The sequence below is a fragment of the Pagrus pagrus genome, assembly GCF_965226575.1.
Source record: "Pagrus pagrus genome assembly, chromosome: 10".
Classification (NCBI taxonomy): Eukaryota; Metazoa; Chordata; class Actinopteri; order Spariformes; family Sparidae; genus Pagrus; species Pagrus pagrus.
Window position 1 is genome coordinate 27,234,931 of NC_140194.1, and position 17,988 is coordinate 27,252,918.

The following is a 17,988-nucleotide window of genomic DNA, read 5'->3' on the forward strand; positions in this document are numbered from 1 at the left end:
GGGGCAAGGCCCTCTGCTAATCACATAAGCCCTGAAGGCCAGATGTCACTCCTTGGATTACCAATTCCTGTGCCTGGACTTTACGCTAAAAATAATTTGAATGATGGGATGCGTCACAGAGTGCCGTCAACAGTGTGTGACAGGATAATCACAGCACAGACTGATGGACACAAAGATGGATGGACAGACACTGGGCTGGCTTGTTCCTCTTATGGAAAATTCCAGCATTACATATCTACCAGCATGATTATGGATAGCTCGGGGTTTTACAAGGCCAGATTGAGGCTATGGCTGCTCTTTGCATTAGCATCACTTGAATTCCCTCAACCCCGATCTTAGTCACTCATTGACTCTCTGTCAGTTTTAACACTGTGGTCAAAGGGTTCACTTGACATTGCCTACATGGTGCAATGAACTGAAGGCCACACGTTTCCCTTAAAAGCCTCAAAAACATAACTGATAAAAAATGTTTAAGCAAATTCTGGAAGGAAATTCAGTGCAGCTGGTTTTGCCACAACACTCAAACAGTGTTGACACAAACAGCACCGTAGTTTTTACAGCCCTGTGCCGAACACAGATAAGTAATTAAACGAGCCAAAAGTAAGAGGTCAAATGGCTGGAATGTTATCTCATGACAACATACACAAGCAACAATGTGACCAATTATACTTTGTTGGGAAAGCGGCTCTAGTCCTCATGAATCACTCCTCGCCCAAACTGAAGTTCAAACATATTTATGATCTAGAATCTGCACAACCAAGCTCTCTATACTGTTAACAGAAAAACACACACAGTGCAGAAAAAGACCTTCCCTTGAAAATGTGCTATTGAAGTTTATTTGAATTTTTGAACTCAATGCCAAGTGCAAAACTGTAAAGGTCCATTGTTGCACATTTACAATGTTGGAATGCCTTCAGTAGCCAAGGCTTTCCATTTAGCATACCTAAAGGAACGCTGTGTGTGTGTATGCCGGACCACATACTGCAATTAAGCATGCCAGAGAGGCATTTTTCCACTGTTTAGAGGCAGCATGTTGAAATGGTAGTATTCAATGTTTTCAGAGAGATTACTTCTCTGTCAGGGGTTTGTTAATCTTCTTTTTGGGAGGATCAGGGCCGTTCTGCATGCCATGCAAGGGTGAGAGACGGACTGAAAGGGAGGGAAGGAGAATAGAGCGTGGCCACGAGTGGCCCTCACATTCTCGCCTGTGACCTGCTTCTGTTTGCTCTCTTTTATTAAAGCCGTCATTTATTCTCCGCTGACAACATGACAGAGAGTATTGATGAGGACGCCTTTAGACACCACCAAACCTGCCAAGCAGCCCTTTGTAATTACAAATAGTCTTTTAATATAAAACCTGCTTATCATTTGGCTTATTAATGCTTGTCCTCAAAGGACAATACAAATCATAATTTAAAACGATTTAAGGTTGGGATTAGAGCCCCACCAATATATCAGTTGACCGGTATTAACCTATCTCAGATATATCCGTATTTGCGCATTGGTTGCCTGACATGCACCAATGTGAAACCTTTCTTTTTAGAGATTATGATACAGAAAATTATCAATATCATATTTTTTACATCCAAATATTGGTATTAGCAGCTCCCCAAAAATCCGGGATCGGTTGGGCTCTAGTTGTTGAAAAAAAACAGTTGTCTTTTTTTGCACTGTGACGGCAACAAAATTCATCAAATCAGTTTATATATATATGCCAGTCATTACTTGGAAAACTATTCAGAGACAGCGGTCAGGTCTGTCTGGTCGATGTCCCCTGGCCTGGATATATTTGGACTACTTCCTGAAGCCTAATGGCTACCGACAGCAATGGAGCCGCTCTGATGACCCTGTCTCTTAACTGGACATCCCAGGATCTGCAGCACTGGCTGGTGAGGGGTGTTGAGCCAAATCACTGGCTAATAATGACCCGACTTCTGACTGTCTAGACAAAGCATTATCTCACCCTTCGCTGCTGTTTTCATGTGGATTTCAGGGCACTGCCTGCAGCAGCTTCATCCCTTTTCAGAACGTAAGGAAGCTACAGGAAAGATCAAGATAATGTGTCTTAGTACTGTGAGGTATCAGGCCACCAGGTCAGCTTCTTCTTCCCTCATTTAATATTTTGATGAAGATGGCAGAAAGTGCTGTCGACCATGTTAATCTAACCTCATCAAATCATTCAGTGAGCATCTGTGTTTTCTCCTTCACTCCTTCAAAGACCTATAGAACAACTTTTGGGCACCTGACTCTCCTGTGTTTATCTGCTTTTCCTCCCTTAGTCTAGCAGTCAACATCAAGTGCCATACATGACTTGATTCAGGAGAACCTTAAGTTTCAGCCTGGCTCATTTCAAGTCTCAATTTTAAATTCACATCATCTGAGAATGGATGATTTTACCAGAACCAGAGGTAGAACCTCAGGAAGTTTAGGTTTTAATTTAAAAAGATGTGATTGGATGTTTTAAACTACCATATGCATTTCTCTCTACATCTGACCTTTCCTAAGCAAGTTACGGCCATTTATTTTAATATCATCCGAGGTGTTTTTCAGTGAAAAACAGATGTAATCCTATATTTCACTTACTGACCATATAAATACATCCAAAAAGGACGATAGGAAGGTTTTTACATCATAACAGAGAAGGCTGGAGCAAAAATGACTTTTTCCAGAGATATATATTATCCCTTGAGCGTGAAGAACAAAAGTATCTTGCTACAACTCTTGACTGTCGGCCCAGAAGAACGTGGGTTTCCTTGACGAATCAATGCTGTGGGATGTGATGGCACAATCACGTTCACTACGAAGCTCCTAAATACCCAAACAAGACATGTGTGGCACCAATGAAAAGCTGAGAAACTCCACGTTACATGGGTTTTTAAAGCATAATGATAAGAATAGAGGTTCAAAAGTTATCAAACATTTTAGATCTTTGAGCGTTAACTGATTTCTGCAGGTTTTCTTTTAATGTATCACCCATCAGTACAGGCATCTTTAGCTTGAGTGATGCTAAATGCAGATGAGCATCGTGTAACACCTTTAGTGGGATCATTGACAGAGACTTTGGGGTTAAACCGAACAGTAAACGCACCACAGAGGAGGAACATATTGTCCATACAGAGCAGCCTAGCCTTGTGTTCCTGCCTCCTGCCTGAGCTCTGCCCTCAGTGGGGGAGCTACAGCTTGACACTGCATATCTCTCTCTCTCTCACACCCGTGGTCACTATTGACTACCCTGTCTGCTTTTTTAGCTCTCTCATCTCCGCTTATTTATAGAATAATGCATCAGACAAGCTCGCGGGAAGATACTGTCACGCAGGCTGCTCCTCCATCAGCCATTATGCTCATCCTGACCACAGTATCTGACCGGTTTGGGATCGCCACGCCATCGCTTCCAAACACACAGAAGAGGGGGACAAATCTCCAGCATCATGCATATTGACAGCTGTGTGACAGACACTCACAGGACTTCTTCATGGCTCGCAAATCAGCAACACGTCTGCTGTAAATGTGACACTCCCTCAACTCTCCCTTTCCTGGAAGCAAACAGCCAAAGATACAAAATGTTGTGTTGGCTGTGAGATAACACGTTTGGCCAGCACTTGTTCAAACGCACATGCGGATACATGAGCAGGACCAGACACACACGAGGCGCATGCAGCTAAAACACGTTCACGCCGACTGATGTGAAACATAACTCCGGATAAGTTCAAGTTGAAATATTAACACTTCTAATCTAAAGTAAAGCCTGGTCCCACAAGGTAACTGTCAGCAGATAAGGAGGCTGCCATTCAGGTTGTAAGTGTGGTCATAAAACGGCCGGTGTGAGAAAAAACATTTGGTTTGTTTATACTGCCAGGTCAGCCTAACCAGGCGCTGGGCGAAGGGACACAGAACGGATGAGAGGAGCAGAGGGGCTGTAGTTGAGCTGGATTTTTATTAATCAAATCACGAGTGACCAAGGGAGGACCAAGTGACCGAGTGTACAAAGAAGCACAGCAGCGACCAACTTCCTCCCAGCTGAAAGAAAGAAAGAAAGAAAGAAAGAAAGAAAGAAAGAAAGAAAGTGGCCTTGCTGCAGAAGTAAGACACTGAATATGGGACAGATAAGAAACTATATTTGCTCTGTGTGGCAGCATAAAATAAGAAGGCGGGGACTGAAACGTGCTGGACCATAAACCAATACCACCTGTTAACTCAGGGCTTGGCTGCACTACCATTGACGTCCACTGTACGCATCGAGCCGTGCCGCTAACAGCGCAAGGCCATGCAGGGACAGGGGTGTACCTGATAAGCAGCCGTTCTCCAGAAAGCTTATCATTTAAACGCAGCAAGAAACGCCCCGCCACACCACACTTCCTCTTATGTCATTTGTATCAACAATGACAGCTGGACACAATGTACCATAATGAGATCAACATATGAGAACTGCAGGCAAGAAGCAGAAAACAATGGGGGGGGGGGGGGGGGCGCACAGATGAGTAAAATCACGTGGGAGAAAACACTGTACAGTACAATGGTAAATTGATTAGTGAGGGGCCTGTGCCTTATGGATTTTGTTGCGCGCCGACTGTGCTGCCCTATATGATAGACAAAGTATAAGGTTTGAGCGTGAATGGACGGCCTTGTGCGCTTCTCTTGCATAGGTTTGGAAGTGCAGGGAGGACAAAAGCCAGTGATATGCAAAGACGAAATACCAGGGGCGCTGATGACACACATGCCTGCATACACAAACTGAAGGAGAAGCCATGTTCCTGTTAGCTATCAACATGGTAGTCATTATTCATCCTAACGTTCAACAAAAGGCCAAGAGGAGATGAGGTTTGTAAAGGAACCTTTGAGAGATGGATGGAGGCCTTAATCCTATTTCTAAAGGGTCTTCCTGGACACGCAGATTGAATTATATTGTCAGACAAAAACTATCAATTGACGGAGAAATAAAAAAAGATTTCCATTTAGTATGCATGGGTTGTCTTGTATATTCTGAACAGGTATTTACTTTGTGAAGATTTGAACTGTATTAACATGCAAAGTGTTAAATGAGTATTACTGGAATATGAACACTACTTAAGGTTATTAAACTAATGATTTCAACTCTGCAAAGTGAGAATGAGAGAGTCAAACAGCGGCAGACAGTAGAAAACCTTAAAGCAATGACGGAGACGGTTGGAGGGAGCGCTGCCTTGGCCAGACGGCATCACCGCTCCACCCTGCCACCCTGCCCTGTCCCATGGAACAGACGCCTAAGACTTGGTTTTTGGGTGTGCTCTCGAGCTCAGGAGTCAAAGTCTGCTGCTGCATTAATATCCAACAGCTGCAATAATGCCTGTCCTGTTCGCTACGCCCGTCTCCGCCACCAAGGATGCACTGAGCACCACAGTAGCAGCTCCCTGCATGTGTGCACAATGTGTGTATGCACGCAGACTTCCCTAGATGACATCCATAGATGCCTGTGTGCCACACGTGTTCGTATGTGCGTCTGACTTGACTTTTCTTTCTTTCTTAAGACTCCCTCAACTATTTGTCAAACCTCGAGTATCTTAGCTATGTGTTAATGACAAGCATGGAGGCACCACCCCAAACACACACGCACACCTAGAGGGATTAATCAGGTGCCCCACCCCCTTCGAAACCCTTCACTGAACCCAGACAAGAGAGGAACCAGTCGAACCTGACTGAGCACCAGAGGACCAATCACACACAGCACTATGTATTAACTAATGTCAACACTTCCTGTATTTACAAAACACAGCTATTTTCAAACTGATATGATAGAGATATCCAGCCTGATTAAAAAAAAAACATTAAAAACAAAAGAGGAAAATAGGGGCTTTGCAGATTTCTTATTTTGCATCACTGCAGCTGGTACGAAACTTCAGAAAGCTGGCCGTTACTTTCAGCTCTCAGTTGCTTACAAGTCCTCAACTTGAAACCGGGATGGTGGAGGGTGTTTCTGATGCTAGTGCTCGTAGCCCACTTTTTACTGCCTCAAACACGGCAGACACAGGAAGAAACAAAACTTCTGCCCATCTCACATCAGAGCTCTTTATAACCCTCCACATGTGGTCGGCCTTCTGCTCCCTCCTCTCCCCCGGTATATCCTCCACCTCCCCTCCCATGCTCTCTGGATGGTGCACATGCCTCCCCAGGCGACAAGAGTGTGTGATATTTCAGCGGGGGGTGTGACGCTGCTGCTCGGGGCCTATTAAGGCCACAGATCAAACTCATTTTTACTACAAATGCCTTTTTCCACCTCTAAAATGCCTCAACATGCACACCTGCCTTCATGCTGCAGGTTCCATATGAACGCTCAATAAATTGTTTTAATCTCCTAATCTCCCTTCATCTTCTTCTTTTTAACCCTCTCTCCCTCTGCTGCTTCTCTCATTCTCTCTGTCTTTGACAAAGTAAGGAGGCCCACCACGGCCACGCTATATATTCAAACAGCTTTTAAAAGATTATGGCACACACACAGACACAAACACGTGCTCACATACCAATTTAGCAAAGGCATATGTGTCCTTAATCCAACTGACAGTGTCTCGTAAACATGGCTGTTGAGTCTTTCTGGCCACAGGGCTGAAGAAATAAATACGGCTGGCCAACTCAGCCCTCTGCGTCTGATTCAGCGTGAAAATCATGGCTTTAGCAGATTATATTTACAGTGTCCTGACAGTCACAAATAGCAAAACCAGGCAGGAAATGGCTCTTCTGACCATCGGTTTAACACCCACATGCTGAGCGGCCGTGCACACATTTTGAATTAGCTTGCATAAACACCTTCAAAAGGAGCACGAGAGTTGTTGCTTCTACAATTATAACCATTATGACATACTTTGTTAGTGGTAAATTTCATGAGTAAGAAATAGCAAATTATATGAAACAAGATCCATGTAAGAGAATTTGCCAGTTTGGATTTGTTCCTGTGGTGGTGGTGGTGGTGGACTTATTTCTGAACTCCCAGTTCAGGATAGTAGCTGAGAGGGATTTTAACAGATGGAAAAGATGAGCTGTGGGAAGCCAGTAAATAATGATTCATCATACTGTAAGATGCTTGACTGTGAGTAAAGATAGAAATGCTAGTCGTGTGTTAGCCTAGCTGATGTATTTTTTTCTGCCCAGGCTATTAAAGCATTGAAAGCATCTGAATGAGGTCCATGTTACTGAGATGAATGCCACTTAACGCTGCCATGTTTGTGCCCAAATGTCTTGAAGTTTTACGCTCATGATCGCAGAGCTCCTCCTCCGTCTCACAGAGGCCTAATGAGGTAAAAACAGCTCGCCTGGGCTGAACAGCTCTGGAGCAGTGAAGGAAAGAGAACAGGTCCTCGCTGCTAAAGGTCATTTTTTGGCCTTTGTCTGGGCCAGCTTCTCTAAAAGTGATGGAGGGGCGGGAGCATGTTTGTGTGTGTGTTAGCAGCTGCTGGGCTCTGTCAAGGGATCTGAAGAGACGGGCGCCTCGCCGGACAGCGCTGATCCCAGATGTAAGACAGGTTAAAGGAGAGGAGCGGGGTGAGATCCACGACCCCCAACACACCACCACCACTGAAATCCCTCTAAGTCTAGTGACCTCCACCCCCCACTCCTTAACCAACTGCCAACCCCCCCTCCCCAAGCGCCCCTGACCTCAGGCAGTGCCCCGAGCCCCGCAGGCCCCCAGAAGAGGGTATTCATCTCTTCACCCCAGCTCCACTGCCTCCCTCCCTCCATTTTCTACCTTACTTCTTGGATCTTTGTCACTCCCAATCTCTCTGCCATTCTGCCTCTCACTCTCTGTCTCTCAGGCTGAATGAAGGGGTCAGTTCAAAAGGCTGCCAGGCAGAGAGCTGCTGGCTGGTCATGATGTGCCTGAGGCTTTGAAGTAAGGAGTGGATCTAAAAGGTGTGCAGCATGATTCTTATGCTGCACCATAAACACCAGAAACATAAACAGGTACTGCAATTGCTCTTCTTTGTAGTTAAGTTTACCATCGATGCATGCTTTATAATAATAAACACTTCCACAGGGATAAATGGTGCTATTGTTTCTGTTTTGTGACCACAAATATTTTTCAAAGATATGCACAAAGTTTCTATTGTAAATCTACTAAAATAAAATGGCAGCACTGTATTCCCTCTCGGTCTGAAACACCTTGTTTTAGCTCCTGTCTCTTTAAGGTCCCCCCTCCTGAATACCCAGTCTCCTCTGATTGGTCAGCTCACACATGCCCGAGCCAATACCACTACGACAACAGAGCAGCTGTGCTGAGTCAATGTTAACGTGCCAAACTAGTTACTAGGTGTATATTATTCAAATGCATGACATGGTGACGTAGTGTGATGTCACAAAGTCACGGAATTAAAGGTGGGACGACTGACGAGGCGTTTCAGGAGCAGTGTTTTCTGTGGGAGAGAGGAGCTTCTGTTGGTGCTGACTTTTACCTTTTCAACTCTCAAGACCTTTTACATGCACAAGAACCATATTAAAAACTGAAGGAAAGGAAAAAAACAAAAAAGACATAATAGGTCTCCTTTAATAAAAAAGTTCAAACTGCCTTTAAACAACCGTAACGATTCATTTATGCTGCAACTGAATGTTACTAAATGACTACAGAAGAGTTCATGCAGCAGTGCGGAAATATTTCTTACAGTTAGGACTTTGCTCATGTCAGCACTGGAGCGGTATTAGAGGAGCCACAGGATTGTCTAATTGAATCAATGACTTTTTAACTTCTCTCCCTTTCTACGTTATCCCTTAAAAGCTCATAAAAGCAGCCTTCAGCAGCAACACGGAAATCATTTTCTGACTTGGTGCTGAAACTATCAAAACAAGCATCCGCGCGCTCAAATCAGTGTAAAAATCTTTCTGCATAATTCTTAAAACCTCAGTGATTTCTATCAGCACATTTTGTCACTTGCACCTCTTGCTCCTTTTGATGTGTGACTTGTTCTTTTACTGTTTTGTGGTGATTTTTCACAGGTAATACCTGAGAGAATCCCCGATCTGAACCGCATTAAGAAAAAAAGGCATCAGTTGAGAGGGAGAGGTGCCTATATCTGTGACAGTGACAGTCACATTTTGTTTCCATTTCTGGTTTCATCACAGCCGCTTCCATGGTAATAGAATAATGAGAATTATGCAGCATTTATAGAAAAAGAGAGAAAAATGGTAACAGATTGAAGAAGAAGATGAGAAGTGGAGGATGATTGTATGTGAAAATGAATGTGAGAGCAAACATGGCTCAAAATAAGCGAGCAGAGGAGAAGGAAGGGGCTAAAGCTGCTCAATTCCATGCCTGTTGACTCTTTTGACTAGCCCAGTCCTCGTCTATGCTGCCTCCTTTCTCTGGTCCGTGCCTTTTGCCTCCTGGCTCTGGACAGAAATGGGCTTGAGCGCTCGTCTGAGCTTTGAAGTCCTTTGGTTATCAGCCAAGCGTGGCGCTGTACCTGCAGCCATCTGTGAAGGGGCCGCCAGCAGCCACCCACCGCTCCACTTCCCTTCCATGACCGAGAAGGGCCGGAGCCAGCAGTGGTGATGGGGCTGGTGGCGGCACTTAGTCCACATTGGCTGGCCGCACATGTGTCAGTGAACACTGGAGCATATAAACCCCTAAAAATTCCAACCTCAGTGGCCTAATATTACTGTGTAATCCAGTCCTCTTCTGCTCATTTCAATATCTGCCTGTAAACTCTCCCGCTCTCCCTCTTTATCCTCACCCATCCTCCCACCACGAGGAGGAAAATCATGGAGGTTATGAAAGGCTTGATTAAAAACTCCAAACCATTTTTCACTCTGCGCCTCGCGTAATATGAAGGGACGGTTAGGATCTTTTGTTTAAATGAAGTGGCGGTGAGAGTGGTAGTTGCCCTCACCATCCAGCTGTAGTACCTTACATCATCGCTGTTGTATTTGCGCCGCATTATCCGAGGCTTTGATCAACTTTTTTTTTTACTCGCTTCACGTGACATGTCAAGTTGACAGTCAGCAGGAGAAGCAGCAGCTCTTAACCAACATGTGTGCGATGTCGACCGGAGTGGTACGGGGGGGGCCTTATCACAAACAATAGGATTAAAACCTGGTGTAGTGTTCACCAAAAACAAGGTTTGGTTTGGGGGGTTAGTGATGGCAATAACACAAGCCAGGAAGAGATTGAGAGGCGGGAAAGGATGGGGGAGTCTGAGGGCTTCAGGGTGGGGGTCATGATTACAGAGAACAAAAAAGCTACAGTAGTTAGACCTCATCCCAGGCCAGCCTCCAATTACACACACACACATACACACACCCACACATACATGGGGGCTTCCAATCTGGCCATCAGGCTGTTGCTGGAGTGTCACATGGGCACCATGTGTGCTGGCCAATGGCCTCTCGGCTTATCAACAAACAGAGCTGGATGGAAGGACAGATAAGAGATAGAGGTGGGGGTGGGGCGGGGAAAAAAAAACGCGGGGCCGGTGGTGGTGGGGGTGGGAATCGGAGGGGTCATTGGCAGATGATGATTACAAAGTGAGGATGCAATCTCCGTCATGTGAGCAAAATGCAGATCACGCTGCTGCACCGTGTCATAAATTCACATATATGTATATATAAATAAAAACGACCTGACACTTTCAGCATATAAAGTGCTCTTTACGCTGGAGGAATCCCTGTGTAATTACCGCTTAACAGGCCCGAGTTAACAAAAGGCTTCATTCAGTCTGTGCTGTGTTGAGAAGCAGTAAAATGTGAACCTTTGTTTGAACAGTGGCTCTCGTAGCAGATCAAAGCACTGGATGTGTCATAAGGTGCGGAGAGTCTCGGTAGGCTATCGTGCTTTTAAACAGATGCTACTCCCATCCTCGCTGTAGAGCATGAGGAGGTTATTTAAATTTAAGATGGACATTTGTCTATTTTTTCCTCTCGCGCTGAACCTTGAATACAAGGAGATGAACATTTTTAAGGTAATATGGCATCCCAGGGAGAAGCAGAAAAGTGCTTCCAAAAAACTATAAATCCATCCAGAGGATAAATGATCCATTCAGCTCTTACAAATATTTAAATACTACGTGTTGTGTGTGTTTCAAGTCTTTTTCAAGCAACCAAGGGGACTCTGGAATGTGTTTTATACAATCACATGAGAAATAATACAATTTCTGCCACTATGGGCGAGTCTCAATCACAACAAAACAAACACCTGAGTAGCGTGGGATCATGAGAGTTGTTGTCTCAATTGCTGATGAAAATCCATCTACCTGACTCAGGCAGAAATGTTTAGGGACAGGAAACATTTTAATATTTTATTCACGTTACGTTTAGTCACGCTCCTTCCTCACTCTCGACCCTCTCCCAGAAGTCAAAGCGACAGGCGACCAATTGAAACGCTCGTTGAAACGATTTCTCTGTGTTTCAGCATTGTTGTAAACATTTGGATAATGTACATACACAACTCAACAAAAAAATATATAACAGAAGTCTAGTCATTTTTTTGACATTTTAATGCAGAAATGTTTCATATCAAATCATTAAATCCAGATAACACAAAAGGTGTTTAACATTTACATTATGGGTCAGTAAGTAAAGCAACTGCAAGACGCCTGTTACACCAGCTTCCTCCTTAACAGAGCCTGGAGTCGTTACACTGCTAGTCAGAGGGAGCCAGAGGCAGCTGTTCCACACAAGCTGACACCATACACAGTGTGAGACAACAGTGCATGGGGAAAAAAAGGCCCTTCACACATGCATGACAACCAACACGGAAATGCCTTGTGTAAGCAGTCGACGGGGTTGAGGCTCCATCTCAGCCAGACCCCCACCCTCCCCCTCCCCTTTCCACTTCGATAAAAACGAACTAATGTCAGCAACTGATGTGGTCTCCCGCTTCAAGGACCTCGGAGCCTGGCTTTCAGAGTCGTTTCCGAGAGAGGTCTGAAACATATGGCAGAAGCACTAAAACAGGAGGCTAACTGAATGAGGAGAAAATGAGAAATGCAAAGTCCCACTTGCATCTCAACTGAATTTCCTCCCTCCAGAGATAAAAAAAAAAAAAGTCGAGCCCAGAGAAGAATGATGTGCTGGAGTAGTGGAGGCAGTTTTACTCCAGAGAAATTTGCCAGAAAAGAGTATATGAAAAGTTGAGCCTGTTGAAATAGCCAGACGTAGTCTGCTCATATTCAGGACTGGGCCTCCTGTGTCAGACTGGCCTCCACTAACCTGTCATTTCAATTCAGGCTGAGCCCCCCCCCCCCTCCCCAATTCTGTTTCCAAACCCCTCAGATCACACCTGTGAACTACTTCAGCACATCAGAGAGCTCACATATTCCCCCCGTCTTCAACTGAGAGCTCCACACACACACACACACACACACACACACACACACACACACACACACACACAACTCGTCTCACATAAAACTCACATCCTATCTCCCTTCAAAGCTCCGGCTTCTTCTTCTACTAAATGCTTCAACAAATCAATAGCGCGAAGAATCCCCCAACACTGGATTTCACTTCCTTTCCAGATAGGAAGCTTTGAATAATGCAAAAGTGATACTTGTAAAGACAGCTTATCCATTTTCATAACCCTCTCTGAGCGAAAGCCGCCTCGCAAACAAGTCAGAAGGTTATGCATCGGGTCAACACACAGATCAAAATGGCCACTGAGTGAAAGTGGAAAACAAGAGCTAAACATTCACAATGGCACCTACAAGGGTTTTCTGAGTGATGACCGCTCTTTCCTGCGAGCTATTTGAGTGCAACTAATCACTCCATCTCTTGCCCCCCCTCCCCAGGCCTGTCTCCTTCTAAACTGTGGACAGTGGAGAGCTAAACACAGCACCACTCTTGTCACAACAGTCAGGAAGAGAGACCCTCCTCGGTTCCCCCTGACCCCGCGGCCCGTAAGGGCCCCGAGGGTTCTTCCTGCAATTCTAATCAAAGTTAAAAAAGCTGCAACCTTGGACTCTCAGCTCGGGTCGTGGCCCGTGAGGAAGATATCAATCAAGCCGCTCCAAACAAGCGTGAGGGGAAGCGGGAGGGAGGCTGAGAGAAAGTTGAAGTCTGGCTCTCGGTGTCCTTCTGTCCTCGGAGTAACTTCCCCTCATTCCCCATACCTGGAAACCACAAGGTAATTCAAAGGCGCATTAACACATAATGGCCGTGTGGATGGATAAAACATTAATCTGCCTGTGATGCTGCAGCGCCTGTCACCACCATCATCATCATCATCATCAGCCTCTGAGTCATACTCTGTACATTTTTCCAGGCAGGAGTGAATGAATCCTCTCTGGAGTCGTACTGGTTGACCTGCGAACGAAGCTGCCTTCCTGCCCGGCCGGTGCCCAGCTCCGCAGCTGTCTAATCCCCTCCCAGGCTCTGCCCTACAAATGGGCGAAGGCACATGTGTACGCACTCATGCACAGATAGAGACATGTGCACATGCAGGCATGAGCACGCCACAACGGCAATACCTAGCCAGGGAAGAGGACAGACGGGGGGACTGGCGGTGTCTGAATATTATCTTTTCCACAGCTGGGGGCTGCTGGAGCCGCTCCGTTCATCAGACATCCATCAAGGTGTCAGTTTGGGTTATGAGACTGAGCTCCCAGGGTGATCAGACCGCTGCCCTGGCTGCCAGCAGGCCCGCCTGATGGCCTTCTGTCTGGGCCAAGCAGGACCAAAGGCAAACACGTACAAAAAAGGGAAAAAGCATAACCAACATGGACACAAGCTGACCACTTACTCAGCCGATGATAATCCTCATCCTAATGAATGATTATGAAAGAGAAGTCAAGTTCAGCAAACAAAAACAAACTTTAACCCATCATAGGAAGTAGTTAATCATATAGATTCAAGTTGTTATTTGCCCTCCAGCTAAGGGTGAGTAATCACCATAATAACCCCCCAACACAAAATTTCCACCAGAGACTTTGGTCATTTCCATGACTGCTCCACATAACAGCCCTCTCCAACACTGAGGAGGACAGGCAAGGTAATTAATTCCCCCCGCCGCCTCTTTCTCTTCCCTTCTCCTCCTCTTCGCGGTGAAGGGAAAAGCCGGGGAATGTAATTTACACTAATTACCTTTTGCATAGGAGTCTCATTTCAACTTTCCTTTTCATGTTGAAACGCCATAGTCTCGGGCTATATGCCTCTGAGCCTCACCGCCCCTAATGAACAATCACCACAGTGCTCCTATAGTGACACAGGAGCACTGAGTGATGAGTTTACAGCGATCCTGCTGATTATCCTCAACAGCAGCTTTTCCGCAGAACGCACGTATTCCTACTAGAAGCCACTTTTGCGAGAGATATTTCAATAATGTCACTTAATTATGACTTTTTCAACAGTTCTTTCTCTTAATGGTGATTTGGACCTGGAGAAGAAGGGCTTCCCTTTCACACCACCAGAGGGACTAGAGAGCAGGCAGGCTGATATTAAGCATGAGGCTGCTCAAAAATAAATATTGGAAACAGGAAGGGTCAGCATTTGCTTTGTGTTGCTATTCACTTTATATAAGCTTCCACTCAGCATGAGTCCTTTATACTTTCACAGGGTATCTCTCCTCAGCATCTGTGCCAGGCAGCATGCTACTTCTGCCTGATGCATTACTACAGCTGAATGAAACCAGAACGTAGCACACACACGCATGCAGTTTGATCACACTAATGCCTCTGTTTGTATCATACCGTTTCATCTGTTGGTATAATTTGTATAGTTGCATGAATCATGCACAGACACCCCCCGCTCCTCCCGATCATGCACGGATTATAATGGGCCGATTGCGTTGGTTTACATTTATAACCCACCTTGCAACGACATTGCAAAGCAAACACGCCGCCCGTGCGTGAATTACTCTCTTAGAAAAACACAGCAAAACAATTACGAATAAACTGCAAAACAAAAATGGCAAATAAACTGCATGACAGCGAACAATTTGGGGAAGCATGCGGGGCTGCATCCTCTCAATTGGATTAGTCACAGCCACAATGCTGCAGCGATAGCGAATCTGCTGTATTTAAGCTCGCCTCTGGTTCCCGGAAGAAAAAGAAACACACAATTCACAGGCTCCGAAACACGCAAAGTCAGTCAGCTCCAAAGACTGGCGTGAAATAACCAGAGGCGAGAGGAGGGATGGGAGAGAGGGGGATACGAGAGGCGAGACTCGGACCGATCGGTCTCCGACCTTTTCCTCCATCCCCTCTCCTGGATTTTTAGCAGAGCTATCGTTTCCAGCAGGGACACAACACAACAGTCCCAGGTGTCTGGACACATGCAGGCTGCCGTGTGTCACACACATCTCCTGAGCTCACTCGGGAGGGCTCGCAGCCCCCTTTTCCAGCGCTATCTGACACTGGCTGCTCAGTCGCTTCGACTCGTAATACCGCTGCTCTGTGAGTGGACGCGCAGAGCTGGAGCTGCAGAGGAGACTTACGGTCGCTCCGGGAAACATAAAGTAAATATATGCTGAATGATCCTGAGTGGAAAGAGGAGAGGGTGCAACGCATCTGCCTCCGTATCAGCCGCAATTCAATTGTATCACAATTGATTCAGTGGCAGGCGGAGAGAGGGACTGAGGAGGAAAAAAAAGACAGCACATTCCCCGAACCCGTCTTACCTTCGTATACAGGGGCCATCGGTGCAAGGATTTCTGTTATTCATGGCAAAAAATAAAGCGAGATTTCTGTTCAAAACTCAATGAAAATCTGCCATCTTGAAACACTGATGAGAGTGTCGCCGCGGTCTCCTGCATTACTGGCCCAGTTCATTAGTGAGGAAAATGCTCATAATTCATATCCAGGCGTTTCCAAACGGAGGCTCCGACGCGAGGGAAGCGACGGAGGAGAGGCTGAGCGGCTCTAATCCCACCTGCGGCGTCTTTCCCGGGGCTCCGATGATGAGCCGCGATGACAGGTTTCCACTTCAGCTATTGTGCGACATGTCTGTGGAGTGAGGAGTCTCTGCAAAAGTTGCAGTGGTCAGAGCGCAGCGAGTTTGGTGTACAGTGAGAGAGTCGAGCGACGAGCGAGTCGATGGGAGGCAGGCAGGCAGGGAGGGAGGGGGGGAGGCGCATCACTCTGGGCTCCGACACACACTCACACACACACACACACAGGAGAAATGATCCTCGTCGTTATTATCTCTAAGAGTCAGGTTTTATGACAATAATCTGAATAATGAACTATTTAAAGTCAGTCAGAATTAAAACTGAAGAAAAAAATGTAATTGATGTGATTTATATATATTTTTGTTATGCTGCGTTGTTCCCTTTTTTCTGCAACTTATTCATTGCTAATAATTATATTTTTTCACCTGTGTATTCGAGCCTATTGTTTTTGAAACGTTCATGCCAATAAAGCTTTTTTGAATTGAATTGAATTTAAATGATCAACAATACTCCAACCTACCAGGCGAGGCAAGGAGTTCATGTTTTCAAACCCTGATGCAGGCCAAAGGTTTTACATGAGGTGAAGAAATGCATGAGGACAAGATTCAGACACAGTCAAGAGCAATTGAATTTCAAAATAAAATAAAATTAGATTAAAACATATAAAGGAAAATAAGCAGAAAATATCGATATAGTACATTTATAGTACAGCTAGGCCCTACTTTTATTAATACCACTACTATAGCCGCTCCAGCTACTTCTTATGAAGTACATTTATTTTGAGATGTAATTAAGATTTTGTGTATTATGTTTGTTATTTATGTATGTTCATAGTGTATATCACTTTGTAATCAGGCCTGGCATTGCTTATATTTTGTGTTTGAAGTGTACACTGATTTAAAAAAAACATTGTTTACACGTGATGTAATGTAATAACCTCCGACCACTATTACTAACATTAATCATAATAATGATAACCTAATTATAATTATGATACGAAACAACAACAACAACAATATTAATCAAGTTAATAGGATCATTAGTGTTATGATGTGGTTACTTGGACGTAATGTGATGACAGCTGTCTGTATTATTCACAGCCGTGCAAAGTGCATCGGGGATCGACGCCTCTGCGGTTGTTTGGTCAGGCCTGCGCGAGGCTGGAGCGCTCCTACAGTAGGCTACAGTATGACGACATGAGATTTGCACAGAATGAACTGGAGCGGAATCGGATTACATAGGCTCACACAAATGTGAGTAATCTGTCATTTACCAGCGACCCTAAACTGCACTCGCAGCAATTTGCGCACCAACCTCTAAATTAAACATGTCGATTCAGACATGTGGGCGGCTGTTAATACAGCAGTGCATCAGAGAGGAGCAATTTCACCCTATAGCCCACCAAAGCACACTAACCCCGAAAATACATCTGAAAGCAATGGGAGGTCTCTGTGGAGGTGTTTAGATCTCAGACAGAGGCACCAAGTAGGTTTAAATAACCACAAAGTTATATTGTGTGAGTGTGAACAAGCCATCAGTGATGCTCTATCTTCAGCGCATACCGTTCATGTTAAGCCATACAGCTTTGCAAAGAGTTATGCAATTACTCATTCAGTTTAAGTATGTCACACGGCCCTGCACCGCGGCAGCGTCCGAGCGCTGATGTAACTGCAGGACAGGCAGAAAATGAGGTCTTACAGGCCCGCAGGGTGAGCAGACCTGTATTTGTTTGGCAGTAAAACAACAAGTGATGCGATTCTCTCGTCAGGAGTGCATGGTTTAGTCATGCTACTTCCCCATATTCAAAAACACTATCACATGTTCCTGAAGGGATCTACTGTGTAATGTGAGCATGCTGGAATAATGTAGAAGCCTGTTCGATATTGAGAAGATGCTGAGGTATAGTCTGCTACAGTTGAAGCGTTAAAGGAGAAGCTCCTTCCACAAAGGAAAATTCAGTCATTATCTACTCACTCCTGTGCTGATGGAAAATGTGGGAAGTTTCAGTTTCATAGTAAACGGCAGCATTCTCGTAAACAACTGAGGAAGATGGGAACTTGTCATAGAGGAGCACTGTTTAGCTTTGATTACGAAATTCAAACTCAGAAGTTTAATATTTACAATATTCTTGAGATACTAATGCACACTCA

General features: G+C 45.1%; 1 protein-coding gene across 4 annotated transcripts in view; it reads right to left on the reverse strand.

The window, feature by feature from the left end:
- The window catches only part of hipk2 (homeodomain interacting protein kinase 2), a 76,890-nt gene extending 60,943 nt beyond the window's left edge, over positions 1–15,947 (reverse strand). For 3 of the 4 annotated variants that reach the window (XM_084364042.1, XM_084364040.1, XM_084364041.1), the window contains exon 1: positions 15,569–15,947. In XM_084364042.1, coding sequence (XP_084220168.1) covers positions 15,569–15,587 — 19 coding nt within the window. In that variant the 5' untranslated portion in view covers positions 15,588–15,947. The remainder of the gene's footprint in view (positions 1–15,568) is intronic. The other variant, XM_084364039.1, reaches the window with a different exon arrangement.
- Positions 15,948–17,988: the final 2,041 nt, after the last annotated feature.